General features: G+C 39.1%; 1 protein-coding gene across 2 annotated transcripts in view; it reads left to right on the top strand.

The window, feature by feature from the left end:
* The first annotated feature begins 1,562 nt into the window (after positions 1–1,562).
* EMC2 (ER membrane protein complex subunit 2) overlaps positions 1,563–17,912 on the top strand; it is a 35,853-nt gene continuing 19,503 nt past the window's right edge. For both annotated transcript variants that reach the window (XM_064394730.1, XM_064394739.1), the window contains exons 1-5: positions 1,563–1,709; positions 7,416–7,529; positions 8,176–8,240; positions 12,370–12,455; positions 15,222–15,279. In XM_064394730.1, coding sequence (XP_064250800.1) covers positions 1,622–1,709; positions 7,416–7,529; positions 8,176–8,240; positions 12,370–12,455; positions 15,222–15,279 — 411 coding nt within the window. In that variant the 5' untranslated portion in view covers positions 1,563–1,621. The remainder of the gene's footprint in view (positions 1,710–7,415; positions 7,530–8,175; positions 8,241–12,369; positions 12,456–15,221; positions 15,280–17,912) is intronic.

The following is a 17,912-nucleotide window of genomic DNA, read 5'->3' on the forward strand; positions in this document are numbered from 1 at the left end:
AAGAGTTCTTCTTCAATTACCTGTTAATGGTTGGTGATTAACCATTGTCCCCCTGATGCTTGCCGCTTGCCAGGGAGGGGCACCGGCACCCTCCCAAGTACCAGGAGGATAGGAGCGGCATCAGAACCAGTATGCAGATGAGAAATGCATTGCGCCCTGAATTTTTCTCCTGCCCATTTATTTCATAATGACATATTTAAGACGGAAATCACATCAAAGTCAGGTTTTTCCCCTAGTCAGAGAAAAAGAGGAGGTGAGAACATGTGAAGGAAAACAACATGGCGACACCAAGGTCAGTGGAGAAGGAGGGACAGGAGGTGCTCCAGGCACTGGAGCTGAGACTCCTCTGCAGGCTATGGTGCAGCCATGGTGAAGCAGCTGTGCCCCTGCAGCCCGTGGGGATCCACGGGGGATGCAGAGATCCACCCGTGCCCATGCCGGAGCGGGTGGATGCCTGCAGGACGCTGTGATCCCGTGGGAGACCAGGTGGAGGGAGAGAGCCCTTGCTCCCAGGCTGGAGCAGCCTTGGAGGACTGCACGCCGTGGGAGAGTGACCCACGCTGCAGCAATTTTGGGAGGAGTGTCTGCCTGCGGGAGAGAGTCACGTTTGCAGCAGCTGTGGTGTGGGAGTGGACCCAGGCCGGAGAAGTTCACGGAGAACTGTCACCCGTGGGACGGACCCCATGGCCTCAGAGGGGAAGGACTCCTCTCCCGGGGCAGCGGAAGAAAATCTCGGTGATGAATTGAGCAAACCCCAGGCCCTGTCTCCCTGCACTGCCGGTGGGAACGAGGGAGGGACTCAGGGGAAAAGGTTGTTTTAAGGGCTTGTTTTACGTCTCATTATCCTCTTCTGATTCTGTTAGTAATAAACTTTACTTTACAACCTTAAATTGAGCCTGTTTCCACCTTGAAGTGTTTCTTTCTGTCCCTATCTCACTCATGAACCTTGTGTTAATTTTTTTCTCCCCTCTCTGCTACCCAGCTGTGGCAGGGGAGGGTAAGCGAGCGACTCTCGTGGGTGCCTGGCCATGGGCCAGTGTCAAGCCACGCACAGAGCAATCGATGGTTCACCCTTGACGGTTCATGCCCCTCACCAGGACGCCAGGGGCAGGAAAAACACTGGCAGTTCTCATGCTGGACCCAAACCGCACCGGGCACCTCCGCGCCCGCCGTGTGATCAAGGTGTAAAACCTCATGCCATGCGAACGGGCCCTGGACAGTTTATAAGGACTGTAACACAGGGAATTAACATAGAGCCCTGAGTGCCACCTGCAGTTTGGGCTCTGACGTTTTAACCCCGGTGTCTACGGGCGAGACAGGAACGGAGCGCCGCGGACTGGGGGTCACGCATGGCCCCGTCACCGCGCTCCCGACTCGAGCACGGACTAACAGAGCCCAAAGGCCCGGCGGGACAGGCGGCGGCTGCCTGAAGCTTCGGCCCTTCGGGGGCTCCCCTCCAGCGGGGCGAGGCTCTCTCTGGCCGCCGCGACGGTGACAGAGGGGATGGAAGGAGCCCCGCGCGCACCCGGCCGGGCAGCGCGGGCGCTGCGGGCGTCAGGCGGCCGCGCACCACTGCCGGGCTCCGCTCCGCCGCGCCGGCCCCGCTCCCGCCCTCCCGCCAATGACGGCCGGGGCCGTCACCGCGCTGCGTCACGGCGCGGCCGCCAAGATGGCGAAGGTGTCGGAGATGTACGACGTGACTTGGGAAGGTAACGCCGCGCAGCCGGCGGTCCCCGCCCGGGGCAGGGGCTGTGCCCGGCCCGACCGGCCCCCGGTCGCGGGGAGGGGGCGGCGCTCCCGGAGCGCGGCGGGCTCGGGCCGGTGCTGGGCGGCCGTACCCAGGCCTGGGGAGCAGCAGCGAGGGGCGGCGGTTCTGGCGGCCGCCCGGCTCCTCGGGCTGTGGGCAAAGCGGCGATCCGCGCTCGGCTGCTCGGTGCCCGCAGGTCCCCGGACGGTGAGCGCCGCTGGGCCGGAGCGTCCCGTGCTGCCCCGGTGCGCGGCGGGCCCGCCTCCCCTCGCCTCCGCTCGGCGGGGACCCCCCCGCGCCTCCCGGGCACGGCCGCTTGCCGGCCTTCGCCCCCTGGGTACAGCGCTTACAGCAAAAATGGTCTCTGGGCAGGGTCAGCAGTTTGCGTCATGGTTCGTCTTTTGGTGAACTGAAAATTTGTTGATACTCTTGTAAAGCTCGATCATAAGCATTTATATGCAAACTTCAAGAAGGTCTGAAGTGACCAAAGTTTTTGCAAATCCCACTCTTCAGGTCTTTACAGCTTTCACATCTGTTTGATCCTAACGGTGATTTATTTTTCCTATAGCAATACTGTCTGAGCTTTACTTGACATTTTCAGTGGTTATTTTTCCATAAGCAGTATTACCATGTGAGCTCAAGACAGCACTCAAGCCCTTTCCAGTCTCCTGTCAACAATAAATGAATAGTTTATAGTAACAGTTTTGGCCATAAAGGGGGTGTCTTTAGCTATGTACCATGCACTGCAAACATTATAGTGTAGAGAATATAATGCAGAGAGAAGTTGTGTGATCTTGGGTTCTCATTTACATACTGCTGAATGTACAGATCTGTACATCTTTACAATCTGTAAAGAAATAATTGAGTAGTAGAATAATTGTCCAGTCATGAATTAATGCTTGGTTTGATTTTGTAGCTAACAGGAGGAACATTGGGAAAACCTTGATTGACCATTCTTTTATCTCTTGAATGAACATATAGTACTTGAGAAGCTCAGCTTGGGTGGAGATCACATAGATCATTACTTGTGTTACTGTTGGATTTTCACAGAAGTTACCCCAAACCACCTTGTGTTGAAAAAAATTCCAGTTTTTATTATTCTTGAGCAGATGGGTTTTTTGGGGGTTTTTTTGGTATTTTTTTGGTTGGTTTTTTTTTGGGAGGGGGGGTTGGGTTTTTTGTTGTTGTTTTTTGGTGGGTTTTTTTTGTTTTTTGGTTTTTCTTTTTTTCCCCTGGTTGCTCTTGCGTGTCAATGATGGAGAAGAGCAATGAGCTTTTTCACAGGGTGGGTAACACACATGTGAACATGTCTCTGTACATTCAGCCCTAGATTGTTTTGTTTTGGCCCAGGGTATGGCAGAGTGTATGTTTATACTCTAATGTAGAGGCCAAGTGTAGGATGTTCAAGCTTACTGCTTCTAGACTTGGCTAATTCATACTGAGGTGAGCTTCCTGCTCTTTGAAATAACCTCCGCATTTTGTTTCCAAGAATTCTCATTGGCAGTTGTGGCATGGTGCTAGGTGTAGAGTCTTGCGTATGGGTGGGGTTGAATGAGAAATTTCAGAGGACCAGCTTATGAGTTTTATTATATCAACTTCTCAATCTCTTCAAGTGTTCATCCAAATGAAAGGCTGGTGTGTGTTGGTACAAGGGACTTGCAGGACTCCTTTTTCATTTTACTTTTCTCTATTGCTCTGTGTGAGCTTTAACAGATCCTAGTGCAATGTAGTTTTTCATGGGTGAGGTGATCCCAGCAGTGTTGTGACCTAGTTCCTAGCAAACAACTTGAACACAGTTCTAGGAATTTTATGTAGCTCATTTTGAATCTATCTAAAATGCCTAATTATGTGAAACTAGGTGTATGATTCATATGTCCTTTATATACCCAGGCCTTTCTAAACAAGACATGTGTATCTCAAGCTTTAAAGTGTATTTGGAAATCTGTGTAGCAGGAAAACATCTTGTTTAACTTTATGGTCTTGATCAATGGACTTACATGATCCAATACCACAGAGTACTGTGGCATTGAAAGAGAAGCTTATATGTTGTTATGTAACATATATTTTACAGTAAAGCTTATTTACTTGAGACAAAGCTGATGTGTTGCTTTTTTATTTTTTATTTTTTTAATACTTTTTCTAATTATTCTAGGGAAAGTGGTGTATTTCCTGGTTCCTTCATGAATAAAAGAATTAGAAACTCTGTGGAGTGACAGGAAACCAAAAACTGTGGGTGTAGCCAAGGGGCATGATGTAATAGGTTTGCACATCACTTGGTACCTGGTGATGTGTAGCCTCTTACTAGGACTTTCTTAAGCTATGTAGAACTTCTTAGAATAAATATTTATCATATTGTCAGTGATACATTAAAGATGAATTTGTCCCATGAGTGGAAATATTTAAAAAAGCAAACACTTGTGTAACTTCATTTGAAGAGCAGGTTTTGGAGAACACAAGTGTAAAATTTAGCACAATCTGCAAAGAGGCAGCAGTTCAAGAACTATTGAAATAATAATTGACTTTCACAGAAAATGCATCTGACAAATTGTCATAATTGGACAGAATGAGCCAGGTTTTCTTTTCTTAACCTTGCACAGCAACATAATGGTGTTAAACACATCACACCCTGCTAAAGGGAAGCAGTGCCTTTCAGCTGTCACTGCTGAGCTTTTTGGGGATCTTTGAGTGCTGTCACGGCAACTCTTCTTTCAGTCAATGATTCTCTTAAGTGGTTATCAAAATGAAAAAGAGAAAGGAATGGCGTATTCTTTAAACTAGCTTTCTTTTTATATAAATTGAAAAAATGAAGTATTTTTTTTAGATTTTTATTGGCTCTGAATGCCTCTTGCTTAAGTTCTCTGTAACATTAAATTAGTACTGCTATTTTCTGTATTAAAAATTACACTCCTTCAATAGTGGCACTTTAAAAGTTTTCATTATCGTGTTCTTGTGAGACTTTTTTCAAGGAACTCTTTGTCATTTTTGAAAATATCATAAAATGCTTTATAAGATGACGTTTACCAGCGTGTGTATTTCTTGCAAATGTGTGTATCTCGGAACACATTATGTACAAAAACAAAATTCCAAATTAATTTAAAAATCAAGCACTTCTGTCTTTAATGTTAGGTGACAAACTCCCCTTCTATGACTTAGAAAATAAATTCATATTCAGTATGTATGGCAAGTCTCTAGGAAATAGGAAACATCTAGTATTTCATCTTTGTAATAATCTATGTGCAGTTAGCTGTTTCTGATACAGTTTTTTTCTGTGCTGTCTTTGCTCTCTTTTAGCTATTCCTAATTTTCAGTTGTAATCAAAGGGCCAGATCAGTTTACTCTGGATTTTATATATAGATTTATGGGATTACAGCAGGCAAAGGTGATCTGCTGTTTTTTGGTTGTTTTTTTTTTTTAATTGGAGCCCTTTTGACTGCAGAGTTGCCAGGGTTAGAGGCAGCATCTGCAGCCCCCAGCGTGACACCTCTGCCTCTGCCTGCACCTGCCAGATGAGAGTGCGCAGAGGTGGGCTGTGCGTGAAGATTTGGTGTCTGTAACAGAGATATCAATATACAAATGAGCTCTGGAAATGTAATGGCTGTGGGGTCCCTGAGTGACTGCTGTGGTAGCAGCAATATGCCAAGGTGACATTCTGGCATTTTGTGTCTGCCCCAAAGAGAAAATTTCCTTCATTTCATCACGTGCTTTTAGATCTCAGGGACTTGAAAACTGTGATGCAATTAATCAGTGAAAGTGTTGGTAATTATAGGAGTATTTCTTCATATCTGGTTGTTCAGGCCAAATGAACTGAGACCTTACTGGGCCCAAAAATTAAACACAGGTTGTGTCTCTTAGCTTCCGTGGTTTTGGGCAAAAGTAAACATTGTCCCAAGTGTCTCCTTTCTAACATTTTGATTTACACATGCCATGGGTGCCAATTTAGAAAAACCCAAATCTAAAACAAATGTATCAATTGCTCAGCACCAGTCTGTATGTGACAGTAAAAGTTCTAATTAAACTTTTGGCATTTCCTTACCTTACTTGCTTTTTTCTTCTAAAATCTGTAATTGTGTCTCCCCAGCCTTGTATTATGTCTCCGAGACTCAAACTATTATTGCCTGACTATTTTGATAGACTTTTTAGTAAAAAATTCATTGTTTGACAACATTGTAAAAAGACTTGTATAATTTTACTGCAGTTCTTAGTGTTTTCTTTCTTCTACCTTTTACATAAAATTCGGTATTTCTAAAATCAATAAATGTTTCATTCATCAGCTGATGTTCTATTCTTTATGCTAGAAGTTTGTTTCCATTGCTGTAAATGTTGGACTTGTGTGATGAATGGTAGATGTACCTTCTGTTAATACATAATTCAGACACTATTCCATTTGGAATCACACTGGAATGAAGGCATTGATAATTTCCAAGTAAATGAGTGGGTGGAAATCAGACAGCTTATTTATTTTTAGGCGTTTAGCTTGTCAGCTTTTGTGAATGTTTGTGTTCACTCACATTCTTGCCGTCTAACGTTGAATTTCCAGGGACCATCATATGTCTAGAACCATTTAACTTTGCCCATGCATATGAAATGTAACCCTGTGGTGGTTTTGGTTGAATTTCAAAACACAAAATGTAGCACAATAAGAGTCTTATAAGCGATCCGAGATCACTTCAGGTAGATGGAACAACTTTTAGTGCTTAATTTTTAACTGTCATTTACATTAACTCTATGTTTTGAAGTGCAAGAAAAACTGACAGTGTTTAGTTCTATCGTTGTATTTGCTTTTCCAGATGTTGTAAAGTTTTAAGAAATACTAGCAAGAGTTATCCTTGTACTTTCTTATTAGTAAAGCCACTATCTAGTAATGAAAACTGTTTGCCTTAAGTTTTCTTAAAATTCGTTCTTGTGTATAGAACAGCTATACTTAGATAAATGTATATATGTGTATAAAATCACATTCTTAACAATTTCCTGGTTTAGAGGATAAATAAAGCTCAGGCAAGGTAGCATTCTCTAGCTGACTTGATGAATATGCCTGCTTTCTTGGAGATCTTAAATGTGCTCTTGAAACAAAAATCCTAATTATAAAATAAACTGTCATTTCTGTCTTGCCTGGGTAAACAGTGATGTTCTTTTATACCTTTGGACACTTCCCCCATGTAGAAAGCTTTCACATCCATGTGTACCTTTATTGGAGCTCCTTTCTCTGGGAATGTGTAGATTCCTTTCGGAATGGAAGTTCTAATGTTTTTTCTAAAATTTCAAGTGAAAATTTATTCACCTGTAGCAGAAATGCAATTTTAGTGTTTTTTGTAAATGGGTGAAACTACTCAGGAGAAATCTCTTGTAGCCTATTTTACCTAACAATGGATACATTTTATTATTTATTGTATAAATAGGTATATTTTTTTACTTCATGTATTATTGTCCTGAGAGACTGCTAACTTAGAAGTTGAATTGATAATGTTAGAGCATGAGCACAGTTTGGGTAATAAGGTTTCAGAGATCTGTTCTCTAATTTAGTAGAAGTACTTAATTTTAGTAGAAGTCACTTTCTTAGCTCTGTTGCTCTTTAATCCCGTTCTTCAGGTGTGTCTTATCTATTATATGCATATTCAAATGCCATTGCTATCTGAAAATCTCAGGTTTTTTTCCTCCCCTTTGCCCACAGATATGCGTGATAAAATGAGGAAATGGAGGGAAGAAAACTACCGAAACAGTGAACAGATAGTGGATGTTGGGGAAGAGTTAATTAATGAATATGCATCTAAACTTGGAGATGACAGTAAGTAAGCAATCATTATTTTAAAAGTTCCCTTGTCTGTTTTGGTTTTGTTTTTTCAGTCTGTACTTTAGTTAACAGCCTTTATATTGTATTCCAGTATGTGCTGATGTTGATGAAGTATATATTGCTTTCTTAGTCTAATAGGTTTCCAGAATTCCAAGAGCTTATTTCTTTCCCAAATGTGGGCTGCAGTGAAAACAGCCTTAAAAATTACATGATAGAACTGTTAGCTTGCTATATTAGTATTTAGACTGCAATGTGAAAACTTCATTTGAAACTGTTACAGAGATATTATTTGCATGATTTTCTGTTCTTCAGCACATGACAGAAATTGAAGCAAGTCCTCACAGGGATCTGTCTAGAACGTGGCAGTTATGATGTTGGGAAAAATAGAGAATTAGAGCTTTTTTGCCTTTCAAGATGTCAGAAAGTACTTTGGCACTGAAAGTGCTAAATTGCTTAAATAAGTTGTTGATTAATTCCAGTAGTTTCTTAATTTGTTCATGTTTCAGCCATGATTTGTGGGAGTAGAAGGGGAAAAATATACAGACAGAATTAATTAATCCTGTTTACGTGATAGGTGCTTCCTATTATTTTAAACAAGCCCCAAACCAATTATCTGCATTTATTGTCTCTTTGTGTCCAGTTTGGATAATTTATGAACAGGTGATGATTGCTGCCCTGGACTGCAGTCGAGATGATTTGGCGCTGGTAAGTTTTCAAGCTGACTTTCCTTTCACGCTGTTGTGTATTCATCCTGGGTGTCTCTTCCAGATAGTTTTTTGGAAGTTATTTTGGAAGCATATTTTGAACTCCATAGCTGGGACTGGTAGAAAGAATATCTGTCAAGAAATGCACAGCTATGAAGAACTTGCCACCACCTACCTCCTCTAAGGCGTAACTTTTGTTTAGACAGATCACATCTCTTCCAATAGCCATGAAAATATTTACAGCTACTCTGGTATGGGCTGAAGGTCAAGAATAATATTGAAGTTGCCATATTGTACAGAGAGTGTTTGTTTATTGAAAACCTCTCAAATTATATTGGTTTTCTGAATGTTTTGAGGTAAAATGACCCATCTTACATATATTATATGTCATGTTGGCTACCCTGAAAGAAAGTCACTGACATGTTGGAGCAGGTCTTCAAGATTAATAAGGAGCTGGACTGCATGATGTGTAAGGAAAGGCTGGGAGATCCGTGTTAAATCTTAGGAGAGCCAAGAAGGGATTTTTGAATACTGATGGGAAGGAAGGTATAAAGAAGGTAGGTGCATATTTTCATAGGTGTGAAACAAAAGACAAATGTGGGACATAAGCTGTAACAAAGGCAATTCCACTTATGTATTATGAAAAAATTAGTGAATACTTTATAAAAATGGCACATTGAAGCTGTGGAATCTCCTTTGGAAATGCTTAAAAATAGGTTGGGATATGGCTCTGCACACACTGGCTCTGTTTTGAGTGGGAATTTGGAGCAGGTGACCTCCAAAAGTCCACTGCAATCCAAGTTATTTGGTGGTTGTTGATAAATATATTGTTAATGGATATTTGAGTCAATTTGTATGCAAATTTATTTGAATTATATAAACAACAATTGAGATAGAATTAACTTATTTTGAACTGTAACCTGTTTGTTAAATTAAAAACAAAAAAAGCCACTGGAACAAACAAACAAAACAACTGAGTCAGCTTAGCTGACCCTTTGAAGCCAAAATCAGAAGAAAACAGAGGCTTACCTTGTGCCCTGAAAGCCATCAAACTTGAGCTTATTCTAAGGAAAAAGCCCTTTTCAGGGCTCCAGGTCTTTCACTGCAACTGTTCCTCCAGTGCCTTGTTCCCTGTCAGATGACAAAGTACCTCATAAAATCTTTGAGGTTTGTGTGATGTCATTTGGGTAAAACTTAATGGAAGGGGTGTGAAGGTAGGCAGAACTAGACAGAGTTATCTGGCCATATATGTATATACACATATGTTGAAATGGAATATACTGGAAAATGTAGTACAAGACTTTGAACTTGTGAACTCACTGAACTTCCCTCTCTTTGTCCCTCAGAAGAAAGTACTGTTGTAGTATAGCTGTTTGTTTAAACAAAAACAAATAGGCTTACTGTTTAAATAAATACATTTCTGTGTCCTGATTTATATGTAAAACAAATTTGGTCTTTATTTTCAGGGTCTTTTAAAGAAGACTTTCACAAAATTGTTGGCAGAGCCAGTATTGAAAGATCAGTTGTGAAACGTTCTTTATTTTTACTAACCCTGGCAGGGAGTTTAAATTTCAGTGTCTGTGCACTTTAAGGAATATTGCTTGAGATGAGAGAATGCAGCACTTTGTATACAGCTTGGAAATAAGATTAAAAGCACAGGTGGAAACTTAGAGGGATTTAATTTTTTAAAAATTTGATTGATTTATAATAAATAAGTAGTTAATTTGAACAAGTTAACGTCATCTGTGGCATTTTACTAGACCTGTAGCTCCAAAGTAGACAAATAGCTTTGGCTCTTCTGCTTTTTTAGCAGTGAGATTTTGACAGCTGGGATGCATTTTGCTTGTGGGGGGGATAGGTACAATCTACTCCAAATGAGAAGCTGAGGTTGTTTTCAGAGTAATTTCTCTGACTTTCATATTTTCTTTTGCTTTCTTTAATTATTACTTTGTCCTTTTTATCCGGCACCAAAAACCCATGTGTAATGCAGCCCCTGCTGCAGCCAGCCAGTTGGTTCACACAGGTGGTTTAGTGCAATCACCTATTGTTGGCAGCACTTGCATTACCAGTGTTTTACCTGCTGAAGTCCAGGTTTACATTTCTCTGCCTCTGACTGATGTTTAAAAAGCTAGAAAGCAAATGAAGTGTGAGTTGAAGTTTCACATGCAAATTGTGTTTGCCATTGTAACTGAGAAAATTCTGAGAGAATGTCACAAGTACATTACTGACATGATGCAAAACCAGTCCTCAATAAAATAAATTATTATGGGAATTACAAGTCCCATTTTAAAAAGAGGACATTCAGTGCTGCTGAGTCCAGAACATTTTGAAGATCTAGCTGGTATAGTCTATTAATATGCCTTTGGTTTTATCAGTGTTACAGTGAGTTCTTCATGACTTTCCTACAACTTTTCCTGTCACTTTACTGTGTCTGATAGCTTAATCTACAGGAGTTTATTTTGGCCCCTGGACTGCGGTGTTCAGTTCAGTAATGGTTGTGTAGTGAGATCTAATGTGAACAGTTCTCTTCTTGCATTAATCCTGCACTTGAGCACTACTTTGATATTGTCAATGAGAATTTTTTAAAGTCCATCTACAGATGGTGGACTTTAGTGTTGTAAATACTACATTTTTTTTAATTTGTACTGTTATTTTTGAGAAAAATAGTACATGTGTTTCTAAAAATCACAGTCCTTCAGGGTTCTCTGATCACTAGACCACAGTATTTATTGTATGCAAAAGTTCTTTTCAAAGTCTACAAGGTTGTCTGGGTTCTAAAAGCTGGAATGAGTCTACTTTTCTGGAGTTTTATGTAAATTTTCCTGTCTCTTTAGAATGGTCAGAGATTAGTTCAGTCACCATGTAACATGCTGATAAGTGCATGTAGTTTTTTATGACTAGAGCAACAGCAGTTCTCCTAGGCATCACTCAAAGTGCCAGTAAGCAATTCCTGTGCTAAACCTGAGCCTTTCAATGTGAAATCGCATTGTAAGGATCTTGGTTCATCACAAATTAAGTTGATTGTGATGAAAATAGTCTGTTCTTGCTTGAGGCTAAGCATCACAACTTTGGTCACTGTTGCTTTTCTCTCTTCTATTTCTTAGCATCTGGGAGAGATATGAATATTCCTCTTGGATGTGCTTTAGCAACCTGTTTATCTACAGAAACACAAAGGGATCCTACTAATTGTTACTGATCTGTACTTTGTCCTTTGACCAGTGGATTTGATGAGATGGAACAGATTATGTAGATAGGCCTCTGCTAGAACCTTATATCTGAAGAACAAGTTTCTAAGTTGAGTTGCACAAATAAGTGCCTGGAAGAGAATTCAGTCTGAAGCTTTTAATGTGATGCACACCACTGGTCTGTTCTGAGAGCCTATGGACTGTCCTGCCTCCCACTGTCATGAGTCAGCTAGGAACTTCACAATGCTACTTAGCCACATCCATGATATGGTTGTGAGTTAGCTTGCTGTGGGGAAGTTGTGACTCACTCCCTCTTCCAAACGTCCTCTGCTAATCCAGAAAAATCTGTCTATGATGAATTCCTTTTATCCAGCCCAGGTGTCTCATTGATTTCAGGAGTTAAAAATTATGCCTCTTCTGCCAGCAGGCTGTACCCAAGCCAGTGGCAAACATTTTCTTTGGATTGCAAGGTTTTATTTTAAAAATAAACACAGAGCATTGTATTAGCATAGTTTGTTCCATTGTGAAATATCCATTTATTAAAGAAGTATCACTTAAGCTCTCACTGTCTTTGTTTTTTTTACTGCCTTGTGTGACTGTGGGACAACTAAATAGAATTCAAGTTTTAAGAGTGTCAGTGCTGTTTAATTGGTGAGTGTAATTTTCTGGGCAAATAACTATTTCCAAGGGGGCCTGACAATCTAATGCCCTGTATGGAAGATACTTCTTAAAATCAGTCATCTAACAGACAGAATTTCAGTTTCCAACCTTCTCTTTGTCAATGCCTTTTATTGCTTGTTTCAAAAATTGGTAATTACTTTTACTCAGAACTGGTATGTCAGGTAGTTGAATTATGAGTGAAGGCCTTTTTTTTCTGTTTTTTTTTTCTTCTAGCTTCTGTGAAGATAATTATATTCACAATAGTATTTTTGGTTCTTTGTATAGTTTTGTCTTCAGGAGTTGAGACGGCAGTTTCCTGGGAGCCACAGAGTTAAACGATTAACTGGGATGAGATTTGAAGCCATGGAAAGGTAAAGCCTGAATTAAAACAGAAATGTACTTTCTGTCTGAAAAAAATCTTTGCTCTTTCTTTAAAAAGCATTCAGCCATTGCAAGTGATAAAATAATGCCGGGCAGTTTCTTTATAGGAAATAACATTGTCCATGATCATATTAAGATTTTTAGACATCTGTATTGCATTTTTGCAGGTACTGTGCAGTATTTCATTTTTGCAGTCTTCCAATCAGATATCATACATCAGAAGGATCTCTTAATTCACAGCATAAGCCATTATAAAGTAGAACAATGCAGAGTTTTTTGGCAAATTCTGTAAGGCCTAGGTTTCATCTCAGAGAGCTATGGCAGCATATGAAAACTAGTGCCAGCTGTTTTTTTGCTTTAATTGTTCTTCTGTACTCCTTATTACTGCAGGGTGCAGATCTTTACCCTTGTTTCCTGAGTGTAGGTAAATGAAATTAAAAAGGCTTAAATCTATAGAGTTTGTTATAGAAACAAATAAAAAACCAAATGGAATAGAATGCCTGAACATAAACATCAGACTGACCTTTTTGAAACATCAAAATGTCAAAGGATTATAACATACTAAGTTCAGCAGAAATTACTAAAATAATGAACAGATCAAAACTTTGCAACTTTCCAAATGAATAACCTCAGGACCTGAGGACTAACTTTATTGTACACATTTCTCCTTGGATACATCTTTGTTGTCAACATTCTGTTCTATAGGAATTGTCTTGGGTGTTAAGAATGACTTCCAGTGCATTTGAATGATAGGAAATCTGTTCCATGCCACATTTTGCACTGAGTTGGTGAGTTTGGAGCCTTTGGGCCATCTTGATAAAAAGGAATTGGAAGTACAGCCTAAATGCTTTTTTAAAAGATGTTTATTTAGCATATGTTCTTCATCCATTACATTCTTGCAAAATTAGCTTTGAAAATGGTATTTGATATGAAGCACTGATAAGTGTCCATTGCTTGGATCAACGAGAATGAATAAATAGACTCCATTCTCAGGAGCTGTCTCAGGGCAGCCAGATGCTCTGTTTCACACTCACTGTATATAAGGTGTGTATTTTTGAAGAATTTCCATTAAACTAAGCTCTCTTGTCGTTATTTTATATAGGGTAGGAAGACAGAGAATTTCCCCCTTCCCAAAACCTATTCAGAAGTACAATGGGTCATAATTCCCTTTAGGTTTATGTGTCTGCATTAAAGATGTTACTGCATGGGACCTGATCTTTGTGGGAGACAACTGCTGCACAAACATGAGAGTATCAAGGAGCAGAGAAAGTAACAAAACCAAAAGTTTCATGTCCATAGGTTTTCTCTAGAAGTCAGAGCAGAAATAGGTTTCAACTTGGGCTTGTTTTGAACAGGATCCCATCTGCAGGTTCTCTAAGCCTTGCCCCAGAGGAGCGTGTCTGTCTCCCCCAACTAAAAGAGAAATCCAGGAAGATTTAGGCTGCAGGCATCATGTTTAACTTCAGCTGAAGTGAACTACTTATTAAATTCCAAGTGACTTGTAGGATCTAGGGAGGATCCTGCTTTCCTGGACAGGAAGAGGAAACAGTGAAGAACATCCCCATAGACTGAGACATTCCTGTAGACACCTGCTAAAAGAAAGAATAATTTTCTGGAACTTTACCATGTGAAGCTGGGATAATGGCCATCAGATTCAGCCTTCTAAAATGCATTTGACAAAGCAGCAACTAACAGAGAACACAAATACAGCATTTTACAGCATGTCTGCTCAGGTCTGTAGCAGTTGCCTTCTGCTCATTTCTGCTTTTGTGCTTCCTTTCTGCCTTGTTTCTACAAGTAGTTTCTACACCTTAGGGTAGCTGGGGTGGACAGCTGAGCTATGCTGGTGTCAGCAGTGCTTATGGAGCAGTGGAAGTATGTAAATGAGTGTCTAAGGTGATGTCTAAGGAATGTGGAGCATCAGAAGTCAATCAGTAGTATCTGACAAGCTGCTTGTCAAACTACACATGAAGACACAATGTATGCCCTAGTTCTGTGGCAATATCCCAACAGCTGTGTAGTGAAATGTGGTTTTGAATTGAATTATTTCATTTGCTGGGGCCATGTACACAACTAATTGAACACACAGAGCTGTTTCCCAGAAGGTTTGAAGGTTTGGAGTGCTCATAGCACCTGAAGTAACCTGTTTCAAGCACACTTCAGATAACAGAATTAATTGATAAACAAACAAAAAAAGTTGGAAATGGTGGAAAACATTTTCTGTGAAGATTTATGTTATAATCTGTGTTAGACTCCTATAGGAATATTTCCAGTTTCTGGTATGCAGCTACTTATACTTTTTTAAGTCACAACAGAAGGAACTTTACATTAAGTTACAACAGTGAAGTGGAATGTCATTATTTTGGATGGCTTTTCAAGTCTTGGAGTTTCTGTTTCTTGGGAGATGTGAAAAGGGGGAGTAGGGATGTGATGGCTGAACCTATTGGGTAGACAAAGAGAACAGGCAGGAGAATGAGATGCTGGCTGTAAAATATACAAGTTGCTGCTGAAATGGTATTTCATGAAGCAATTTCCATGTGTTTTTCTTAATTGGTGACAAAAAAATACTGCTGTTTATAATTACCACTCTCAGAGGAATTTTGTATAAATATAGTTTGCTTACTATATGTATATTATATTATATATAATATTTCAGTATTAAAAAATGCAGGAGGGTTATTAGCTATTGCAAGGAGAGTCAAAAATTCAGAAGTTCTGTCTTAGCAGAAATAAATGTGAGTAATTTCTTTGTACAGGTATGATGATGCTATCCAGTTATATGACAGAATTTTACAAGAAGATTCAACTAATACAGTAAGTTTAAAAGATAATTCTAAACTGCACTGATGTGTTTGAAATTGTGACTGTATTTTCTGTTTCAGTGTGGAAAAATGTGTGTCTGTATTGCTGTATATGTTTCCTATAGTTTTCTGTTATAATTACCATTTCATGATGGGAAGATGTAATGTAATACCTTCTTAAACACTGATTTTAAGAGACAGATTATAGCTACTGATCTTTCCAGAAGTCTTAGTAGTGTTTAGAGCTAGGCCTTTCAACTCTTTCATTTCCCAGAATACAGAGTATTTAAAAGACTAATATAGTCTGTCACATGTGTTCTATGCTCCTAATGTGTAATCTTACTTAAGGATTAACTATTAATACACTCAGGTAGTGCTTGAATAGCAGTTATTTTGATTCATGTCTGAGCCATTTTACTAGTTCTTGAATCAAAATGCATAAAGCATGCCAATTGTACAAAACAAAATGTGAGACAGACTGTACTGTTCTTCTAAGCATTTTTTGAATACTGTTTGTAAAAGCCACTGTGAGCTATTACCTGCCAAAATAGAAGTCTAGAAAAGCTTGTAGCAATATATTTTCATTGATATTTTTTTCTGCAAGGATAAAACTTGATATATGAACAAATGCTGGAGTTTCAGATTTTGTATAACATAGTTATTTATTGGAAAAATCAAAAAATTATTAATCATTATGTGTTACTTGGTTTTGAGGAGCTGTCTATTGGGTGAACTTTTGTGTAAATGTAATACTTGGGCTATTTCAGATATTTTGGCAATCTCACGTAAATCTTCCTAGGTGTGTGTTGAACTTACACCTTTCCTTGGTCAGCTTATTTGATGAGGTCTGCTATTCAGGAGGGGAAGACCCACAGAAACACAGATAACTGGGATTAACTAGGGTATGCCAGAGCTGGATATAGATCATGTGCCATCCCTTGAACTTAGTAAACGATTAAAAAACCCCACAAAACAAATTAAAAAGCAAGCAGCAACAGTAAAAAACACCCCAAACACCAGAAAGTTATTTTTGAGGCAACACATGTGGAAACAATACCAAGCTGAGTACTTGGACAACAGCGGAAGGTTAAACTCACAGATTTTGTGCAAGGGTAAAAGGAACTATTTCAGTTCTTCACTCTTCTTTTTCACTCTCCCTGAAATAGTAGAAGCTTGAGCTCAAGAAGTTTTGAGCGCAAGATGCATAGGTGTCCATAGTAAGTGATGGATTTTATCACTGCATGGCCCAAAGAGTTTGACACTAAATCTTCAGAGTCAAGTTGGACCAATATGGAACCCATTTGCAGTGAAATCACAGAATGGGTCACCTTGGTACATGTTTTATGACCTTTTGCTGACACCAGTGGAAAATGGAGCACCCTATTACAGTGACTTTCATGGACCACAGATCTTTGAAATATATATTTTTGGCAGTTTTACTTTTTGCTCATCTCAACATAGCTGACATCACCTGAGTGCTTTGTTGGATGGCATTATAAAACAAAATTATATATTTAAATAAGTAAAATGTATGATTGCTACTTTATTTGAATTTTCTCCATAAACTTGTAATATTTAGAAGTATACGTTGTAAATATTAGAACAGTTGTGTAGTTGAAGTTCTTAATTCTAATAATAGAATTGGAAATTGTTGAATGCAAAGGAAAGCTCCTTGCTATATAACTAGAATTGATTGGGTAAGGCTTGCATGTCAAGAGTGAAAGTTAAGTACAAAGTTTTGGTAAGTTGTCATGTGTAGATTTCTTTGTCACTTACCTGTTAGTTATTTCCATGCACACGTGTGGCTGCTGGAGGAAAATAAATATTTCATGATTTTAAAAAAGCAACTGTTGAAGAGTTTGTCTTGGCATTCACCTAACTTTGTAGAAATTTCTTCTGGTCTGCTGACACATGGAGTTACTTATATGCATTAAATGTTTTGGCAAGTGCTTTAAGTGAAACATAGACATTTGTTCACACAAATCATGTAAAAATCATAGGTTTCATGGACTAATCAAAAAATAGCATGGAAAAAGATTTTTCCAAAAAATACTTCTTGTAGACACATAGCAGAATTTTCCATTATAAAAAAGTAAAGTTTGAGCTCAAATTATGTAATGGACATTTACACTTTCATGTGAAGTTTTGTTGCTGAAATTACATTAACAGTAATTACTTAATTTCTTAGGATAGAATTCCAAGTAGTCTTTATATTTTAAAATAGGATAATCTCTAAGTTTTTTCTCATCTCTGAAAAAGATGATTCATTTGACAATGAAATAGTGGTAATGTCACCTCAGATTTTGTTTCATTTTTCAAAGCATGTAGATGTTGAGTCGTAGTCTCTTTAGTTCTGAAGACTTTAATGAATGAAATGTGACTCTTGTGAAATGCATAGCTTGCATACATTTCAATAGGGTAAGAATTAGAATCTTTTCCATTCCTGTCTGTTTTGGTTGAAATAATGGCATGTCAAGCTTTCAGATTCTTCTTATTAAGGCTGCATATTATTTTCTATTATAGGGCTCTTTTATTAATTAAAACTTCATGTAGTGTCCAATTCAAAATGTCTATAGTGATGCTGAACAGTAGCTGATTTGTTTGTAGATCTTCAGATAAAATGTTTATTCTGTTTCTCAGAACAAA

The sequence above is a fragment of the Passer domesticus genome, chromosome 1, assembly GCF_036417665.1.
Source record: "Passer domesticus isolate bPasDom1 chromosome 1, bPasDom1.hap1, whole genome shotgun sequence".
Classification (NCBI taxonomy): domain Eukaryota; kingdom Metazoa; phylum Chordata; class Aves; order Passeriformes; family Passeridae; genus Passer; species Passer domesticus.